Source organism: Apus apus, chromosome 3, assembly GCF_020740795.1.
Source record: "Apus apus isolate bApuApu2 chromosome 3, bApuApu2.pri.cur, whole genome shotgun sequence".
Lineage (NCBI taxonomy): Eukaryota > Metazoa > Chordata > Aves > Apodiformes > Apodidae > Apus > Apus apus.
This window is the reverse complement of record NC_067284.1, coordinates 73,639,123-73,659,528: the sequence shown is the minus strand read 5'-3', so window position 1 is coordinate 73,659,528 and position 20,406 is coordinate 73,639,123. Positions and strand designations below refer to the sequence as shown.

Here is a 20,406-nt window from a genome sequence, read left to right as displayed (position 1 = left end):
TGCATAGTTCTGCTGAAACAAACCACATTGCACAGGTGTACTAATGAATGTCTTTTGTGTTGGGTTGCACCCTAGGTGCAGGTGGCAGCTGAGCACCCACACAGCCACTCATTCACCCCATGCCAGCAGCACAGGGGAGAAAATGAGATGAACATGAGCAAGAAAACTCATGGATCAAAATAAAGACAAGGAAATCACTTACCAAGTGCCATTGCAGGCAAAACAGACTTGACTTGGGGCATGAAACTGAATGTATTGTCCATTAGCATAAATATTTACTGATTTAGGTATTGAGAAACAAACAGACAAAAAAGCTAAACACTAAAAGGACCTATCCTCCCTTATTCCCAGGCTCAATTTCACTCCAAGCACCTCTCCCTACTCCCTTGTTAGTGCTGCAGGGTACTCTCAGTGAGGCATGGATGGCATGGGAATTTGGGTTCTGAACATAGTGTTAGCACTCCGCCATTCCTTCTCACTCTTGTCCTGTGCTCCAGCATGAATTCTTCAGATGTACCTGCTCTTGAATGGGCTCTTCGACAGGCTACAGTCTTTTCAGGGGAATGCCTGCTCTGCCATGAGCACCTTCTCCTCATTCTCACTGTTGTTCTCTCCTCCTCGCCCTCTGGTGTTTTCTGCCATTTCTTAAACAGGTTTTCACAGAGGCACCACCATCTTGGCTGACAACCTCAGCTGTGCCTTGTGGTTGATTTGTTGAAGCTGGCTGGAATTGTCCATGTCCAGCACAGGCAGCCCTGGCCTCTCCTCTTCCTGCTGTGGGCACCCAGGACACTTTTTGCTTGAATGGAGCCTTTTCCTCCCTTTACATTTATGAATTGATCTGTAATAAATGTGTTTCTACTCAAAAAGCAGGACTGTGAGAGCTAAAGCTCCCACTGAGCAGCCTTTCAGAGAAATATATTTCTGAGACATTTTTAACCTTGCAGCTTGTTAGCTTGGGAGCAGGAAAAAAAAGAGGAGCAGATCTCAGCACCATGTTTTCATCCCACAGGATGATGTGCCCTTGTGTTGTAGACCCTAAGGACAATTCCAGTGAATTCAAGAAGTTGGTCTACTTTAACAGAAGGTATCAGGTAAGGCATGTAGTATTTGTCACAGGTTTAATGTCATCCTCCTGTTGATCAAGGGACCACAGAGGGGTTAATATTTGAAGGTGGAGAACAGTTTCCATTTGTTTTAATGACACGTTTATAGTTGTGATTTAGAAAAAAAAAAAAAAAAGGTGAGGGGGAGATGGATGTAGGCTCGAGCTTTACAACTGATTCATTAAAAGAATTAAATGAAAAGAAAAATTGTTAAAGAGCCATGTAAAGTAGAGTATGTCAGAGAGCCTGCAATTTTTTTATCACTTATCTCACTGAAGATCAGATTTAAATCAATGAACCTGATAGCTCAGGAACAAGCTTTGGGCATGGGATGTCAGTCTTTTTCATGCTTCAGTTTTTCTGGAAGGAAGTCTTTTTGGCAGAAAATCTAATTGCTGGCAGGTTGCCTGCCCATGTCAGTGAAGCAGTCACCCCCAGGCAGCCTCTCTGAGAAGAAGCCTGGGATGCATGTCTCAAAAAGATGGCTGCACTGGCTGTCTGGTGTGAGCTGGAAACCATGGCCATGTCTGGGTTTCTGCACTAGGGTGGGGGACCCTTTGGGTGAAATGTAAATGGACAGAGGGACTTGATGAGCTAAACATAAAAGAAGGAGTGGTGACAACTTTTCTTTCACTCTTTAGGAGAGAACCCGCCAGTTGGTGGAGAGCGGAAGGTATGACACTACAGATGATTTCACAGTGGTTATGCAACCATTTATGATAAATGTGAACGTGCCAAAAACACAGGTAATAACAACCAAAACCCCCACCCCTACATTAAATTCTGGTGTGATTCCACTGACTTGTCAAAGTTGTCTTGGCTGTAAATGTGACCAGCAGTTTTCTGGCCTAATAATTATTATGGCCAGTTGAATTAACATCCAGATTTTTAAAAAAGGCTTATGGAATAACTTGGATATAATGGGAAACAGGAATACAGACCCTGAAGGCACAGTTTTGGGCACTGAGTCCACTCCACTGCAATCAAACAACAATGCAGTAGATACTTAGTTCGAAGTCAGGAAACACCCTATATTCCTATGCATCACAAAGTCCCCTCCAGTGCTTTGGTAATTTACTTTTAGTATGAAACCCCACATGCTTCAAAGACTATAATGTGTGAATCTTGGGGGTAATAAAGAATACAATTAATATCTGTGCCCAGATATACTATATCCAGAGTCATAGAGGTTTGTTTTCCTTGTTACTGTGAAAATCCTATATTGAAAAGCTTTAAAAGGCTTCTTAGTTCTGAGTTGCTAGCATTCTTTGGCCTGATTTAATTCTCTTGACCTCAGAGGCATTTGCATCTACTTCAGTGTGAAGTTAGCTGGTGTACCTCACTGGAAGAGAGGGGGGATGAGGCACAGCTTGTTGCACATGTACTGCCTCTGTGACAGCATCTGTCTCATTCTCTAGGAAGGGCTGCCAGACAGTTCCTATTTTGCCCCAGACTGTTTCCACTTCAGCCAGAAGACTCATTCCCAGGCTGCACGTGGTTTGTGGAACAACATGGTAAGATTTCTGAAGGTTGTATTTGTCACTCCTTGTCTGGTCCATCCTGCCCTTGGCAGCCAAAAAAATACCCCAGGGGGGATACTGTGTAGATAGTCCTATCTCTTCTGGACCCTTAAATATATTTACAAGGGAAAAAGTGACAATGTGAAGAAAGGCCACTCAAACTGTTAACCAGTCATATCAAACCAATAAATCTCAGGCTGTGTTAAGGCTGAGAGTGTTAGACTACTTCTCTCAGGGAGATGACACCTGCATGGCATGTTGACCATCAGGCCACGTTCATGGTGTGTAAGAACTAGCTTCTTCAGTGCCCAAGGCAGCAGTGTGTGGAGGCAGCCACCAGCATGGGTGCAGTGCATTGCAGTTGTCTTGCTGTGCTGCAGAGGTGGCTTCCAGTGGCTGGTAGCACAGCATTACCTGTTGGTCTCTGATAGTTTTCTTGTCTTTCACTTTTCTTCTGTGCTGCCCCCTTTTCCCACAGCTGGAACCCTTAGGGGAGAAGAAAGATAATCAGCAAATAGATGATGAGATTGTTCTCAAATGTCCAAGTGAGGTAAGTTAGAAGGGTACCTGTGTCTCTGTAGAGGTGCTGGGGTTGGCTGGGGGTCTGCATGAGCCTGAAACGTTGTCTCCGTGAGGGGAGTCTGACTCTTCCTTGCATGTTTTGTGCCACTGTGACTAGTGGCAGTATGAGCATTGCCCCGTGAGATGGAGGGCAAGCTCATCTTAGGAGCAAGCTTTCTCGCAGCCACACAGCATGGCTAGCTGAAACACAAGGGAAGGTTTTTTGGCCTACCTAGCCAAGACCATCAAGTATCCATGCTGAACGACAGAGCTTCAGTGGGAGAAACAGCAATGATGGCACAAGTCAGCACAGGTCACTGCGACTACCTTGCAGAGCAACCACAAGCTTCTTGTTAATCATACACAGCAGGGTCCCAAGCTTATTTTGTACATCCCAGCTATGTAAAAATACTGTCCCAGGTTTACAGTGTTGTATGCATTTTTAAAATGCCTTTTTTTTTTTTTTTTATTTTTTATCCCTGGTATTCATTTGCATCAAGCGGCTAGTAATCTACAGACATGTGAGAACTGAAGGTTGGAGAGTGGAAATCTCAATGTATTCTTCTGATGCTTTGCATGGACTCAGATTACCATTTTTTATTATTATTTTTCTGTAGGCTGTGCCATTCTTGAGGACCTACAAGAACAGTAATTACACATACCCTAACCAAACCCCAGTAAGTGTCAACATCACCATCCCACTTTTACTCTGCTGAGTCTGCTCCTGTATAATAACCAGATGAGTAATGTTCTGCACCACAGGTGAAATCAGTCTTTGGCCAAAGGAGTTTGGGAGGCCAAGTGTATGGCAGGGAAGAAGAAAGCGTTCCCTGAGTTAGGCAAAATGCATCCAGAAACACCTGTATGAACACATACTCAGACAGTACAGTTATCAGTACAGTACTACTTTAGTTTGTGCAGTACTGAATATGACTTATTGAGTTGAGCAATCAAGTCTTGTCTGGTTAATTATATGCTAGAAAGGCTTTGGTTTATCCTCCTGGCCTCTATAAGGAATATCCCAGTTACTACTGACTATATTTCCTAGCAAAACGATATTCAGCTTTTTTCTTCTCTTTAGAATTATGGAAGCCAGCTGTTATGCGAGGACAGGTCTCCCTCCTCCCCTCCTGCAACTTCAGGTAGTCTTGCCTGTTTTCTCTTAAGAGGCTGAATTACTTTCAAATGTCCTTCAAGATGAGTTAATATTTTTGGTGAAATGACTGCTGGACTGTGAAAAGATGCAACTGCTTAATAGATACAATGTCATACCATCACTTTTGACTTACCTCACTGCCAGAGAACTTCAAAATATCTCATGATAAAATCCAAATTTGTGTGCTGGCATAGCCTATAAGTGATCCCACCTAAATCTTGGGGAAGGGAATTAGAAATCCAGCTTTATGCTTGTTAGTCTTTGACATAGCAGTATTCAGTTTTTAAAATAACTTCATATTGTCTTCCCCTGAGTTTTCTCTGCCGTCTAGAGCTTTAACAAGACATTCCTGCTTTGTCTTATACTTTGTCCTTTTACCTTCATCTTGACACTGGGTATTGTTTACAGCTTACTGGTACTTGCTCCTCGCTTTTCTGTCTTTTCAGTAGCAATGTTAATCATTGAGATGCTGAATAATATGCATATGCTGCTGCTACAACCATGCAAGATAAGCTGGAGTGAGCTCCGGCTTTATCACTTGAGTACTGGAAAAACATGTCTGAGCATTAGAATGCAAAATGGCATGTTTCATATGTAAAAAAGAATAGCTATTTGCTATCCAGGTTCATCTGCATCTGTTTCCTTTGCAGTGCATTCCCTAAAGCCAGCTGATGTGAAAATTATAGCAGCCCTTGGAGATTCTTTGACGGTAAGAAGATAGTATTTTTACTGTTCTTTTAGTAAAACTACAAACATGTGCCTTCTCCAGTGGAGGGAAAATAGCTGTTGTACCTAGAAGCAAAGATCCATTAATTCCTGGATGATAATAGATCCAACAGCTAGAAAAAGAAAGAAGGTGTCAGTTCTCCAGCACTCTGTTCCCCCCACGCACATATTCACATACTTTTTGAACTCAGACAAAAACACAGACAAATCCTTTAAAGAGGAGCTTAAATGGTTTGCTGAAATGGAAACAGAGGAGATCAGATGCTGTTGAAACTAATGGGACACAGCACAAGCCTTAGGTGACTGTGTTTTTGAAAGTCTTTCTGAATAGGAACAAACTGGTGAACCTGTTCTTTTGTCTCTGTTCTTTCAGGAACAGGGTATGACTAAGTGACTTCAGATAATAGCATTTTATTCATTTTGGCATTAATGAGATAAGGATGTACAGAGGTGAGAAACCTCTGACTTTGTCCATCTCAGAAGATATGAATTCTTTTTATTGTGCCTGTTTTAACTCATAGCCAATGTCTTTGTCCAGATGTAGTTCTTGCTGAGGATTATCATCTTTGGTAGCCTAGAAAAGGAATATGTCTCAAGATCCAGATATCCTGTATTCCAATTATATCTTTCTGCCTAATGTTTTCATACTGGTCAAAGACTGAAACACCGGTTCAAAGTAAACAATGAGCAGAAATACATAATTGGAATATAGAAAGACATAATTCTCTGAATCTGAACCTTATCAGCAAAGATACTGTGTGTACAAACCATGAAGCCTTTACAACCCTCTGGCAGACATGTTGCTAAAACTCCTACACAGAGGAGGCTACTGAAATAAATAGAAGCACTTGAATTAAAAACCTGCAACATTGACAAATGAAAGATATTCTGGATATTGCTGTGGTTGCCATATTATAATATCTTGCAGGTGTTTCTGCTTCTAAGTATAGTCTGTAAGAACTGAGAGTAAGATCTGCTTCGTAGAAAGCACAGCAGTGCTCTGCTTTCTCAGAGCTGCATTTGGCCCATGCACAGTAATTCTGAACACTAGTCTTCCATTAATTTGATAAAGCTAATGCACAGGAGAAAATGTAGTGTTGTGGTTTATGCTGAAGTAGCAGCAAATAGTCCCCCTGGTCTTGTGCTGTACTGAAGTACTACCCCACACCCAAATTTAGCATGAAACTATAGTATCACAGCTGGCAGGCATTCTGGTGTTGTTTTGGGAGGAATGTAGTTGTTAGGTTGAAGCCTCTTGCTTCCTCTTAGCTTCCCCTCTTATAGGGAAAGTCCTTTCCTCATTGCTGCAGTACTACTACAGGTCTCTGCATTTAGCAAAGAACTTTTCAAATTGGTGTAAAAGCATTACAGTGCTTCTTTCTGTGTTATGTATGTTTTCTGTGACTTCATTTAGTGTTTCTTATCATTAGTCAAAAGTTTTGTGTGTGGGTTTGAGATGGTTTAATCATTTTTGAGTAACACAATTGTAAATGAGTAATTCAGCTTATCGAGACCCATGAGAAGAAAGCCTTTGTTCCGTGGCTCCATCATGTACTTTGTGCGTCATGTACAATATGATGCTTGTAAATAATTGTGAAAGGTATTGATGCATTCTTCAGGAGGAAGGTTGAGGAGAAGCCAGATGCCTTCTAAAGCTTTTGAAGAGATGCATTCAAAAGTAAATAACATGTCTATATATGAATGACTATTGTATTAGTAATTGTGCTTTAATTTCATTTGGTTAATGAAAAATAATGTCCAGGCTGGTACAGGAATTGCCTCAGATAATCTCATGGAATTGGGCACTGAATACCGGGGACTGTCTTGGAGGTAAGTCTTCAGCCAAGGTGGTGAGATGTGTATTCTCTCCTGAAAAGAATATTATTCTCTTCCACATGTTTTTGGGCTTTTAGCTCTCAGAAAGTAGAAAAAAAAAGTTACTTCCTGAACTAACATTTCTTGTGAAGATGTAGCAAGATCTAGGATTTGCCAGAAAACACTTTCAGCCGTGGATTTTAAGCTAGCCTTTTGAATTCTCTCATGCTTTCATCTTTGGCTGCTTGTGAAGTTTAGGGTTTGGGGGTTTTTTGTGGTTTTGGTTTGGTTTGCTTGTTTGTGTGTTTGGTTGGTTTTTTGTTTGTTTTTCTTTTTTTTAAATGGGATAACAAGTTGGAAATCTACATAAGTGGAGAAAAATCACTGCAACCAACAAGTAAGAACTGGTTGGTTTGGGGACAAATCATCAAAGTTTGCTATTTCTGAACTTTTTGTAATGGAAAAGAGTTTAAGTGGAGACCTTTACCACATGCAGTGCACAGTTGTAAAAGACTAAATTTTTTGTGTGACAATGTAGCTCTGTAGATAATGCCTGAAGCAGTTCTGTGCTTTCCTAACCCCTCTCCATAAGCTAGAGTTTGGCCTCAGTGTGTCCCACCAACTGAAAAGCTGGAGAGAACATACCCTGTGCAGGAAGCAGGAGAAGAGAACAAGGAGTCACTGCTGTAGCTCCGCTGTTCTTCCCAATAGCACTTCCCCTTCTGTCCTCTCCATGTAATCTGACAGATTGATAGTTACCAAATTAATCAACCTATGTTGTTGGTTTTTTTTTCATGATGTGGGGTAGGTTTTAATTTTGTTTATTGTCTGTGTCCAGCTAAGAGATGAGTGACTGGGATTTCTCTTTCTCATTTTAGTATTGGAGGAGATGCATCATTAGAGAATGTGACAACTCTACCCAGTAAGTAAATGCTTTGCTAGATCAAATAGGCAAGACTGAAGAGAGGGAGTGGGCTGATTTCTGATTGGTTTACAGAGGGCTCTTAGGTATCTCAAAGTCACCATCATATGACTGAGGATTTTATTTTAGGCCTTAGCCACAGACAATATGAGAGAGAACTGCACACAGTAGTCCTTGATTCTGCTCATGTTACCCTCTGGTGACAATGCACAGGGCACAGCAAGCGTGCAGTAGTTGCTGCCAGCTGATGGTTCCTCTTGCCACTGCTTGGTGGATCCAGCTAGTTGAGTGGAGGCTGCAGCAGCTGTGCTGTGCTGTCAGAGAGCAGAACTGGCAGTGCTGGTGTGCACTATCCCTGTAGCCAAGAAGCAGATGTAGGCATTTTCCTTTCATTGCTGTTTTCTTTTCCAGACATCTTTCGAGAGTTCAATGTTAATATCACGGGCTATTCAACTGGCACTGGGAGCGTGAATGATTCGAATGCATTCCTTAACCAGGCAGTTCCTGGAGCTCAGGCTGAGTACATAGCTTTTTGTTTTACATTTGCAGATGATGGATGCTTCATCTAATTCCCTTTCAACTGTCTCATGTGCTGTCACAACTTGCTCTGAATAGCAAGCAAAACCAGTCTAGTCAGAGTTGAAAATTGGCGCAAACCTGTTAAATCTATGGGCTTATTTCATAGCTGAAGTTTCAAATGAAGCCAACAGTCCTGGTTACGAAATCCACAAACAAGAAACTGGCAGAAACTGTTTGGCAGTGGTGGTTTCTACTCTTCCTCTTCAACCTCTATTCGTTTATCTATGATCTCTCCTCAAATGTCTGAGAGCATGGATGTTTTCAGGAAATGAGCATGTAGTGGATTGGTAAAGAGATACTAGGAGAAAAAAGGGGTGAAATCTTTCATGTTCTGGCCTAAGGCTTCTGGATACGCAAGCAAGAATGGTCAAGAGAGAGCTAAAAAAAACAGCCACAGTCTGGAATCTGGAGAAAGGAGAATTGTGGATGGTCAGAATTGTGGATGGTCATATGTGGGTTTTGGTTCATTGTAGACCTGTGCAGTTGCAGCCAGTTCTGCCAATATAATAGGAATTGTAATATCTTGAAGTCATCTGAACTTGGCTCTTTGCTTTTAGCCACACCTGGAAGGCTGCCTGAGTTGAGGTTTGTTGTATTGCTTATCCCAGAAATCCCTGGCTTCTTATTGAAAGAGTCAGTGCTGTTTAATTAACAAAACAGATGGCTGTTTGAGTTTTGTGATAGTCTGGGCACAGGTTCTGGCAGACCATGCATGGATTTGACATTGTTAGTTGATATTACACAGTCTTTTGTTTGTTTGTTTAAAAAAAAAAATCCTCTTCCCAAAGAGGTCTTGAAAGTGAGGTTAATAGGCCAAGTGAGGTGTTTGAATTTGCTCTATCTAAGCAAATATCATTGGGATTTATCAGGTGGTTTTTATTGCTCTCCTGTGGGCCTTGAGTAGCTTCTGACTCATACTAGCAATCTCAGTAAATGCATGGATTTTCTGACAGAAATGGTCTGCTAGGTGCCCTGGTATATCCTACAGCAGCCCATACCTCAGAGAACGGCTTTTGTTTCCTAGTGATGAATGAATCTATCTGTGTATGTCAGTGAAATGTGAAAGGATTATGGCCCAGGTTCAGCCATTAATAAGAATTTGTTAACATACTTCTATATGCAGCATATATCCAGATTAGCTTTAGCTTTTGCTTGCTATAGGAAAGAATAAGATAGGTGCCTGTCTTGTATTTTGTGTCTGTTAAGTCATAAACAGGCTTTTTGGAGCTGTGGCAGGACTTGAAACAGCATACACAACCTCCTAAGTCTCCAATATGACTTAAAGCAGTTTGTATCAGTAGTAACTGAGGCATTACTATTACATAATTATTTGTTAGCTATATGAAATGAGTTGATGGATATGTGTCTAATGAAAAATTGTCTCCTTCATCTATACCAATTAGCCTTCCCTCTTCCCATGCAAGCAGCTGGACTGGATAAACATGATGAAGTGGAGCTCTCTGTGTTCTGCAGCCATGTTTTGTAAACATTCAGCAAGGAGATGCAGACAATTGTCCCAGACTTCTGCTAGTCTTCTGTTGTTTCTGTCTCATAGCCATCCATAGAAAGGTGTGCAGAAGTAAAGTCCTGTAAACTACAACACTAATCTCCCTCAACTTTGAGATGCTTCTTTTGCAGTTCTGTTCTGTCACATTGTGGCTCTTAAATGCATCTGAGAAGATAAATGCATCCTAGTTGAATACTGGAAAGTATTGCAACATAAGGAAATGTGTCTCTTGCTTTAGGTGTTTGGCTCTGGGATACAATCCAGCCTTTATCTTCATCAGTCAAAAATATCCATTTTCCTATGATTCAGAGAGCAAAAACAGTCCATCAGCTAATGCTGGTATTTCAGAATTGTTATCTGGCCTGTCTCACTTTTGGGTGCCAAACTGGAAACTGCTTTCCAGAGGTGTTGGGACCTTTCTGCATTCAGGTAGTTCTGCATCCTGTCCAGCTTTTGGAAACCAGGTGTAAGGGTTTCTTAAAATTAAATCAGTGGCCTCTTTGAAGGGCTCTTTAGTGAACTTGATGGCAATGTAGCAATGCAGGTCTCATTCAGCAAAAGGTTCCTAAGCCTATCTGCATTCATTGCCAAAGTGCTTATATATATACAGGAGTTAAGGATAGATCTGAAGTATGTTGCTGAAGCAGAGCCTGGCTGAGATCTCTGATTTAATGTGAAAAAAAATGAAGCTAAGAATTTAAGACTGAGAGGAGAGAACGGTGCATATCTGTATTTCCCATTAGCCAGCCTTTCTGTTGATCAGAATATAAATTTGGTGATAACTGCGGCTCCAGGATTGGTGATTGTTGGCACTGTTTCATTCAAGATGCTGTTAGATCTTACTGACTGCTTAGGTTCAGGATAAATCAGCACTTCAGTGTCTGCATGAGAGATCAAAGCTGTTGCAGAGTCTCAGCTCAGTAAGTGGTGTTTTCCTCTGAATCAATATTGAAGTCAATGCCCTAGCTTAGGGACTTCCACAGCAAGAACAGAGGGAAATTGTGACCACTTGTGGCTTGTGCTAGCTTTGGGATATAAAAAAGTGGGTTATGACATTGGACAAGGGTAACAGTGAACATAACTATCAGATGCGCATGGTGTCTGCTACAAGTAAATGGATGACAGGGCTCATTCCCCAGTAAATACTTGTATGTTAGTGTTAGATCAGTATTCAATTGGAGGAGGGTGGTGAGAGCTATCTCTTATTCCCACAGCAAACACAGTGTTGCAAAGGAGAGCTAAGCTCCAGTTGCCCTACAGAACAAGTGTCATGCTTATTAATGTCAGCTGATATGCTTCCAGAAATGACAGTCAGTGAAGTGTTTCTAACAAGAGCCTGGAGGGAGACGCAGCTCATATCATACAACAAAGCTGCCTGGAAGGCCAAAGCTTTCTGACCACATTCTCTATGCATATTTGAGGATCTGCCTGTCAGGGCAGTCAAACAAGACTGAAGTGTTCAGCCTATGAAACTCAAAATTCATATATGTGTGTGTGTGTGTATCTCATATGTGTGTATATATACATACATAATGTGTATATATGCAGAAAGAGAGTGCTCACCTGGCTATTGGAAAACAGCATGACTGTCATCTTGACTTGTCTGAGTAATCTTGAAAGTTTCTTGGGTTTTTAATTACCTGGAAAGGCAGTGTGCATGGAGCTGTTTTACGTAACAGAAAATTAAGTATTGACTCCAGGTGCAGGCTACAGAAATGAGGGAAGTGTGCACTGTGGGCTCTGGAACACTTCAGTATTTCAGGAGGATGAGCAGTGGTTTATGTACAAATGTTGCTCAAGAGGTCAGTTTGGTATTGGGACGTGGGATTTCCTTGTTGGTTTAGTCCACGATTGATAGCAGCCTAGTTCTAAACAGGCCATCTGCTTACAAACGTGTTGCTGTGTCTGGCTTTTCAGCTGGTTTAGGTGCTAAGCACTGTAGTAGAAGCTAAACTTATGATACCTGATTAATTACTGATACCTGACAATTTGATCTAAGGTGTCTGAAGAGCATTAATGTTGATCTCTCCATTAGGCTATGTCTTTCACTCAAAAGTTGTCCTTCTTCACAGGCACTTACCAGCCCAAGCAAGAAATCTCCTGAGACTAATGAAAACTGATCCTGTAAGTTGTTTGGGACCCCTTTAATCTTATAGCATGAAAAGAAAGAAGTGTTGCATCACATAATAGATCCACTTGCAGTGATACCATGTGGATATCACAAAGTCGGGGAAATTCAAGCTCATTCTTTTCTTCTTTATTGCACAGAGAATTGACTTCCGTGCTGACTGGAAGCTCATAACGCTGCACATTGGAGGCAACGATCTGTGCAACTATTGTAAAGACCCTGTGAGTAGTAGAACTGGTTAACTGAAATTGTAGTGGGACTGCAGTGTCAGTGTAGAAGTATGTCAAGGGAAATCTGTGGATTCTTAGAGCCTTCCAAGAGACAGGATAAGTTATCTGTGCTGCTGTATGTTTTAATCATGGTTGCTGCTGACAGCGCCCTGATATAAAAACCATTACCAGCAACAGAGTGGGATGGTTGCATTCTCTCTGGCTTACTCCAGGGTAAGAACCACTGTCTTTGTTACTGTCTTTTGACCATGAGCAAAAAGTGGAAGAGGAGAAAAGCTTCACTCCTCTAATCTGGTAACTGCTGTACCATTAGAAAGGTCTCTCTAGACATCCAGGCACTAATTTTACTGCTTTGAACTGCCACTAGTCCAATCCTTCAGTTCTCATCACCTGTAACTCACAATGTAGGGAGGTGCTAGGTGCAGGTGAGTACATATTAGGGAAGTTGCTGCAGTGCTAAATATAATTTGAATTTTACGCTTCTCTGGATTATGGAAAAGCCTTTAGGGCTGCTGTAAGGAGATCATGGGAGCTGAGTGGGCAGGTGGCAGGGAGAGGCCACCTTTCTCTGCCAGTTCTTACTCTCTTGCTTCTAATATGCTAACTTCTTGTGAACATTTTCAATTCTCCTGCAGCTCCTTGTGCTTGAGAAATTGTCTGCTTCTGCAGGAGCCTTGCTAGGTGTCTTTGCTGCTGCTGCCAAGTTTTATAGCTTTATTTATAGACATGACCTTGGCTAGCAATGATTTCACCTAATTTTATGAGAGCTTCTCACCTGACTGTGAGCACGCCTATGGTTGCTTGGTTTATGCTGTTCAGCATGCACTCAGATTGGGTTCCTTCTTGTGTCTTTACATGAAGGACCCAGTGGATTTGGTTTAAATATACTGCTACTCAACAAGGTTTATTCTAAATCCAAAGTTTACATTTTGGATTATTTGATATTCTTAAAATCCCTGGTCTTTAGGAAGAAGCAAGAATATTCTACTGACCATGGTGTTATATGGCAGAAAAGGAAGTGAACTCATGTGGTTCTCCAGCCTCTGAACCAAAATGCCTGTGTCTCCATTTAACAGTAATCTCTTCTCTTCTGTTTCCATCAGGACCACTACTCAGCTGCAAATTTTGTCAGAAGGATTCAAGAAACTCTTGATATTCTGCACGAGCAGGCAAGTGCTGTGAAATTTTTCTGGCATTATAGCTCATTCTGTTGCCAGCCTGTTTTGACTTGAGATGCAGTCTGAAACCACAGACAGGAACACTGGACCATGGTGTTGGCAAAGAATCAAAAGCTGAGTTGGGGAGTTTGGTGGGGGTTTTCATTGCACTTTTTTGTTTTTTGTTTGGTTGGTTTCTGTTTGTTTGTTTGTTTGTTTGTTTTCCCCTCCTTCCAACAATGGAGAAAGGGAAGGGGTGCCAAATGGTTGGACTTTGGGGGAAAACAAATGCAATTTGGGCTGTATAACCAGTTTCTTCTAGGCTAAAGTCTGTCTTACCTTTCAGGTTCCAAAAGCTCTTGTGAGTCTGGTTGATGTGATAGACGTCCTCCCTTTGAGACAGATGTTTGTGGATACTCAAGTTCAGTGCCCCACTTACATGGCAGAGTAAGGCTTGTTTGACTTCCTTTTGTACCTGAGCTCATTATCCATGATTAGAAAGCATGTTCTTATTCCATGCTTCTCTCATAATTTGAACTGATGTCCAAAGGTAGCATTACAGTCCTAAGTACATCCCATGCAGTGCTGACATCACCCTGCCTGATGGTGTTGCATTCCCTTGGTTTTGACCTAAGTGATGCCCTAAAACCTGCTTTGTCCTTGTCTATAACTGTAAGGTTTCCTGTGATGCATAATGAACACCTCAGTAAGCTTGGGTTGAAGTTATTGACAAAGGGTTCCTCAAGGTGGGGTTCAAGTCTACAAGCATTTGGATTTTCAGGCTTTTTGAGAGAATGTGAAGTATTTGCAGAGTAGACAGGTTTCTTTTGTTTCAGAGGCTTTATTTCATTGGGTAATTTGCATTCTTTGCTGACGCTCCAGACAGGGACAAATTCTGTCGTGGGAATGCAAAAGGACTTGTTGATTGGAAAGTTGTCAGCTCACAGGTAATGCAGACAGTCCATTTCAAAGATATGTTTTCTAGTTCCAGAAGAACTGCTGTGCACCTTTGTCAGGCTGCAGGGCCTTTGGATGCCAGGGTGTCATGAATGGGACAAACTATCGTAGTGTATCACTTTGATATACCTAGTGATGAAACCAAACTGATTTAAAGTAGTATCATTCACGTGAGGCAGAAAATAACACTAAGGGTTGAAATGATGAATGATGGCAAGGACAATAAGACATTTTCACAGAAACATGACTGCACAGGTTTCCTTGTTCCTCCTATGTCATGAGGTTGTTGGGTGGTAAAGGATGACTTCTGCATTCTTTGATCTCTAACTGTCTCTATTCCTGTTTTTTCATCTAACTTCTCCCACAGTTATCTGTGTAGTTGTGTTCTCACAGGAGAAGAAAATTCACCAAATTTAACAATGGTGAAGGAAGCCACCAGAGCTTACCAGGTATGTATGTAAAGAATGGTGCAGTTACTTTATTTCCAGCTGAGATGAGCTCTTGATTACCATGCAATATATAAAAGCAATATTTTGCCCAAATGCGCCCCATGAGCTAAGCAGAAGGTAACCTTATGCCATCCAAAACACCACATGACCAAAACCAGCAGCAAAGCTCTTCAGCAAAATGTTGTTTTCTAGTACAGATGGATAGGTGGGAATTTAGTAACCAAAATCCTGTCCCCCAAAAATCTTGTGTTCCAGCCTTTTCAGCCACTTTGCAAGGCTCAACTTTTGCCAACATAGGTGGCTATTTCAGTTAAGAAGTAAATGCTTTCTGTTGTTTCTTGGGCTCTCCAAACCAGCAACAAGCAAACAAATAAAACCCACCTCACCACCACCCCCCCCCCAAAAAAAAAAAAATCAAACCAAACAAACAACAAAACCCAAACCAACACCAAGTTATGATACAGAGATATTGATGGATTATTGGTGGATTTTTTTTGTTTGTTTCTTGTAGCTTGGCCTTCAGAGACTAGTGGAGTCTGGCAGATACGATACTCATGAAAATTTCACAGTGATCATCCAGCCTTTCCTCCAAAATGTCAAGATTCCTTTCGGTCAGGTATGGTCTAAAGAGACTTCTGTATGCAAAGGACTAAGTGTGGGTATCTAAATTTTAGACACTATATGCAAAATACTTTCAGCTCGTTCTGTGCTTTTCTTATTAGAACTTGTTGCTTTTTGGTATAGTACATCAGATTTCTTCCTACAGTTAGCAGTTCTTTGTTCTACATATTGGGATGTCAGTATGAATTTCTGTTTTGGAAAAGGAACCAAACCTGAATTAAGAGATTTGTGTATGTTCTCAAGGGTACCTAAATATTTCTATTTCTGAAAATATGATTAATAAAGGACAGAGATACAAAGTTACATTTCCTACAGCAACATCGTTGCATTGTTTCCTGGAGGCTACAGCATCACATCTTCATGTCTCATAACTCATTCTTCTGCGTCTGACTGAAAGAGAAATTTACAGATGATCTAGTGGGAGCAGTAGTTTTATGGAATAAGCCCTTTTCCCTCTTACTGGCAATTATATTTCAATACCTTGAATCATAAGTCTCAGTAGATTATAAATCTAGGAAATTACTCTGAAACTCCATTTTCTAATTTTCACTCACATCTGCACTTCCTCGTCTCACTTGGAACTATGAGCAGATGGGGCAAAATACTGAGCAGGGATTGCTCTGGTATAATTTAACTAGAGTTATTGCTGGCAAAGGCTTGTGATAAGTTTGAAAAATTCAAATGTTGGTACAGACAAATTTGGAAAATTGGCTGAAATTTTTCCTGGGAAACATTTGGAGGGATTGATTTCATTTTGGTTTGGTTGTTTTTGTTTGTGAAGCTGGTTCATATGAAAAGTCATCGCTAAGGGGTTTTTGTGCTGAGGTAGGGAACACAGAAATAAAAATAGAAAAAGGAAATATTTCTGAACTTCTTTATAGTCTCCCAAGCATTTGAGAAAGCCCAGGATGCTGTTTTTTTCTTCTTATCTTATACAACATTCAGATGTTCCTTAACTGAAAACTCTAAACTTGGCAAACGATCAGATATAAATGCAAATTTTGGTCATAGTTCTCTAATAAGGTAGTCCAAACATGCTGAATCAAAACCTCAAGTTTTGAGGAAGGACTGCTCTGAAAAAAAAAAAAAAAAAAAATTTCAGTCATCTCTGACCTAAACTATTTCTCATTTAAATACTCACATGAAATACAAGCCAAGATACTTAAATTTCCAAACTGCATTTCCTTCAGATTCTCCAGGATCTGTATTAAAGTGTGGCTTTGCTCAGAAAAGAGACTATACTGGTGTACTTGGTCAGCCTTCACTCAAACACTTACTTGCTTCCTGCTCCTTTCAAATATGCAGAACACAGCTGTGAAAAAGTAGATGGGCTCTCTTCCTTCTGGTAAAGCACCTGTAACATTCTTCCTGCTATATAAAGGTACTGGAGAGCAGTGTTGCCTGTGGTGCCAGTTCTGATGACATGCTAAGGAGAGGAATCCCTCTTTATGGCAGAACACAAAGAGAGTTGACACATAATTGAAAATGGCAGTTTTGCTACTTTTTGGGTGGATCTGCCCTTGAATGCACCTAAGCATCTCTAGTTAAGGAATTTTGGTAGCTCATGGACCTGCTGAAGTACACTTTGTATCACCAAGTAATCATGAGACCTTCTGCATTGGAGCAGCAAGAGCAAGAAGCATGAACTTCCCATTACTGGCTCTGATTTGGCTTCAGAAAAATCCAATTTGGAGTTGTATGGATTATTCTGCACTCAGATGTCCTTTATGCTTTCATTTGTAGGATGGGCATCCAAATGTCTCCTACTTTGCACCTGACTGCTTCCATCCAAGCCAGGAAGGCCATTCTCAGCTTGCCAAGGCTCTCTGGAATGCTATGGTAAGGTGACAGACTCTGCATAGTGTGGTCTTTACCTAGACCTGACTGCCATTAAAATAATCTCTGTAATTAATATTGAAATGAAGGCCTTGATAATGCTGGACCTTGTATTTGTTTCTTTTTTACGTAGTCAGATACCCACAAATTTCTAGTGCTGCTCTCAGCCTAGAATCTCTTGCTTCTTAAATTGTGGGAGCAGAGGGGTGCTGTAAGTGAATGATCATGGTCATTTGTGATTTCAGCTGAACAATTTATGTCACCTATTGTCATGACAGGCAGGACAGTATTCAATAAGAATGATGTTTCTATGAGCTGATGTGGGAAACTACCAAATAAAAACTTGTAACTGCATATGACAATTTAAAGTTGATTACTTGGAAGTTTGTTTTAAATCCATGTATTGTGAATGTCTCATTACGAACTAAAGTGCCTTTATTTCAGTTTAGTTTTATTACCTTTGGAAACGAGTTAAGCTCAACAAAAAGGTGTTGTTAAAGATTGCTTAAGCAAACTTATTTTACTTAGCATTGCAGTGCAGTTGGAGCAGGCATGCAGTCAGAGGTGGTACCTCAGATCCTGGATGGTAACTCCTATATACTTTGGGGTAATGTCTTAGCAGCTGACATGATTGCTTGCAATCATCATGCAGTACCTCTAATTAAATCTGGTCTAATATTCTATGCATAAACAGCCTTTGTTGGAGATGCCCTTATGCAGCTTAGCTATAAAAATTGAGGGACTCTTCGTGTCTTGTCTTTTATGCAAGAGAGAGTTTACGACCTTGCCTTCTGGTGAAATTCCAAGGTACTTCTTGTGCCTGCCAAAATCCTCCAGGAGTTTAAACTGATCCAGGGTAGCTTTCAACCTCCCATTTTAAGATTCTTTCTAGAGTTGCTGTTTAGTTGTGCAGTTGCCATGTTCTTTCTGAGAAGTAGATGCATTTCAGCCTTGGGTAAATCAAGGTCTGTAAATACTGGCTGGTTTACATAAATTTACATATTTAGATCCTTTTGGATTAGAACTGTTATGCAAATGTAAGGAGAACCAACATAGTTACAAAATCAGTTTTTTTCTCTTCCTTTCTAGCTACAGCCTGTAGGCCAGAAAGCTGACTCATTTGATTTCATGGCTGACATTGTCCTTGACTGTCCAGCTCAGGTAAATACATCCGTGTTGTGGAAGCTGGCTATCAGGAGGCTGTAAGTGCTTGTGCTTGCTGAAGAGAATGGGGGGTTGGGATATCTGAAAGAAGTTTACTGAAAAATTGTGTTCTCTGCTTACTTCTGTGTGAGCAGGTGCTCTTACATACCACCTGCTCTGGTGTCCCTAGGCTTTTTGCTGTGCAACGAATGCTGATTGACAACATGATGATTTGTGTGTTTTCAGTTGTACCAGAGGTTGTGTTGTTATGTTTGTGAAGTACAGAGGCAACTCAAGCAGCAAACAACAAAATATTCTGCATTAACTTTCCCATTAGGATCAATGAGTTTGGGCACCACAGTGGCTCTGAAAACCCCCAGTATCTGTTATCACTTGAATTACTGGCAGGCTAATTTTCCTGTCCTGATGCATAACAGAGATACTTCAGACTCTTTGGAAGCTGCTTCTACAGTTATAAAACAACCTGTTGAACTTGCAGTACAGTTGCGAGGTATCAGCAAGTGGAAATGACCACTGCAATCAGCAAGAAATTACCCCCTTTCTTTACCAGTTTCAACGAGGAGGCCAAAGAACTAAAAAGACCAGGGAGCTGAGTCATATTCTTAGGTCTGGAGAGAGTAATTCAAGTCATACAGGAGGATTTTGGCTATGTTGTGTGTCTATCCTATCAGAAAAGGAATATTTGCTGAGTTATTAATAAGCATGTTTCAAAAGTCCTCACATTCATTTGAATTTATCGTACTTAATTTTATCCATTGTTCTTTTCAGGCAGCTTAAATTAACTTAGCAACTTCCTCAGTGCTGAATAATGTGGCTTTTATATCACTTGCAGAGAATATATGCCCATTTTTTTAAGAAATGGTAAGCTCACAGTGCTTTGAAAAAGTCATTGATAAAAGTGCCAGTACCCTTCCCAGCTCAGAAAGCTCTGATATAGAGACTATGAAACAGTGCTACAAATGAATAAATAGACTGTTTCCGGGGGATTTCACCTTCTGTGCTACTAAAGGGACTAGAAAATTATTTCGTATTTTGACACCCACAATTTCCATGTATTTTATTGAAGCAACTTAAAGTAAGAGAAAACCCTGCAAAAAAAATGAACCAGTGGATCTTCTAATCAGTTAAATATGTCTTCTGATTTTAATGCTTTGTAAGATCTCCTTATGCAGATCCTGGAGTTGCTATTAATTGAGATAGTTGGGCAACCTGGTGACATTTTTTTAGTCTATATAATGTGCATGTCTTCCTGACAGCATGTTGCATTAGTAGGGGACAAAAATAGCCATGTGATGTATACAGCCTCTCTTTGGAGGGAGGAGTGATCCTTTTAGTAATCAGTCTCTCATCTCCCCTCTGCTGACACAGGAGGAGCTGCCCAGATTTGTCTAGACTTTGCATCAGTGTCTTTTGAAAGGAATAAACATCTAATGAAGTCTAACTAATTTGTGGAAGATTAGGAGAGGAAAATATTAAACTGGAATCGGGATCTGGCATATGTAATTTTTGCCTTAAGGTGCCAAACACAAATTTTACTTCCAAATTTTAAGTAAGGAGCATGGCTTTAAAATCCAGATCCCCATTTTGTAGCTTAGGCAATTATTTTCTTGGTGATATGATCTCTTGATGTCACTTGTTATGGTCTGTGTCACATGTTTATTGCTTAATTTCTCTTACTTTTGTATTCCTCTTTCTCTAGAACAAACCATTCCTCGGAACATACAAGAATAGCAACTACACACCTCCACCTGTGGAGCCCACTCAGGAGCCAATAGAGGTAATTGTTGCATCTCTTGCTGCATTTGAGAAGAACTATGCAAAACTGCATCTGGCAACTGTTTATACATCAGTCTGAATTTATAGAAGAGATAAAGTATTACTTGTTTTCAGAAAGGGAGGTCTAATTTACATTGCGTTTATTCCTGTGTAAACAAATGTTTAACTCTTCCTAAAAGCCAATCAAAATTATTGT

The 20,406-nt window shown here is 40.6% G+C and overlaps 1 protein-coding gene across 1 annotated transcript in view; it reads left to right on the top strand.

Annotated features, from left to right (window-relative positions):
* The window catches only part of PLB1 (phospholipase B1), a 79,948-nt gene that overhangs the window by 37,266 nt on the left and 22,276 nt on the right, over positions 1–20,406 (top strand). The window contains exons 26-44 of the mRNA XM_051616061.1: positions 1,013–1,094; positions 1,748–1,852; positions 2,525–2,620; positions 3,105–3,176; positions 3,805–3,864; positions 4,269–4,329; positions 4,994–5,052; positions 6,832–6,899; positions 7,763–7,806; positions 8,218–8,326; positions 11,965–12,016; positions 12,161–12,241; positions 13,354–13,419; positions 13,754–13,854; positions 14,732–14,813; positions 15,325–15,429; positions 17,178–17,273; positions 18,360–18,431; positions 20,134–20,211. Of these exons, the coding sequence (XP_051472021.1) occupies positions 1,013–1,094; positions 1,748–1,852; positions 2,525–2,620; positions 3,105–3,176; positions 3,805–3,864; positions 4,269–4,329; positions 4,994–5,052; positions 6,832–6,899; positions 7,763–7,806; positions 8,218–8,326; positions 11,965–12,016; positions 12,161–12,241; positions 13,354–13,419; positions 13,754–13,854; positions 14,732–14,813; positions 15,325–15,429; positions 17,178–17,273; positions 18,360–18,431; positions 20,134–20,211 (1,489 nt within the window). The remainder of the gene's footprint in view (positions 1–1,012; positions 1,095–1,747; positions 1,853–2,524; positions 2,621–3,104; positions 3,177–3,804; positions 3,865–4,268; positions 4,330–4,993; positions 5,053–6,831; positions 6,900–7,762; positions 7,807–8,217; positions 8,327–11,964; positions 12,017–12,160; positions 12,242–13,353; positions 13,420–13,753; positions 13,855–14,731; positions 14,814–15,324; positions 15,430–17,177; positions 17,274–18,359; positions 18,432–20,133; positions 20,212–20,406) is intronic.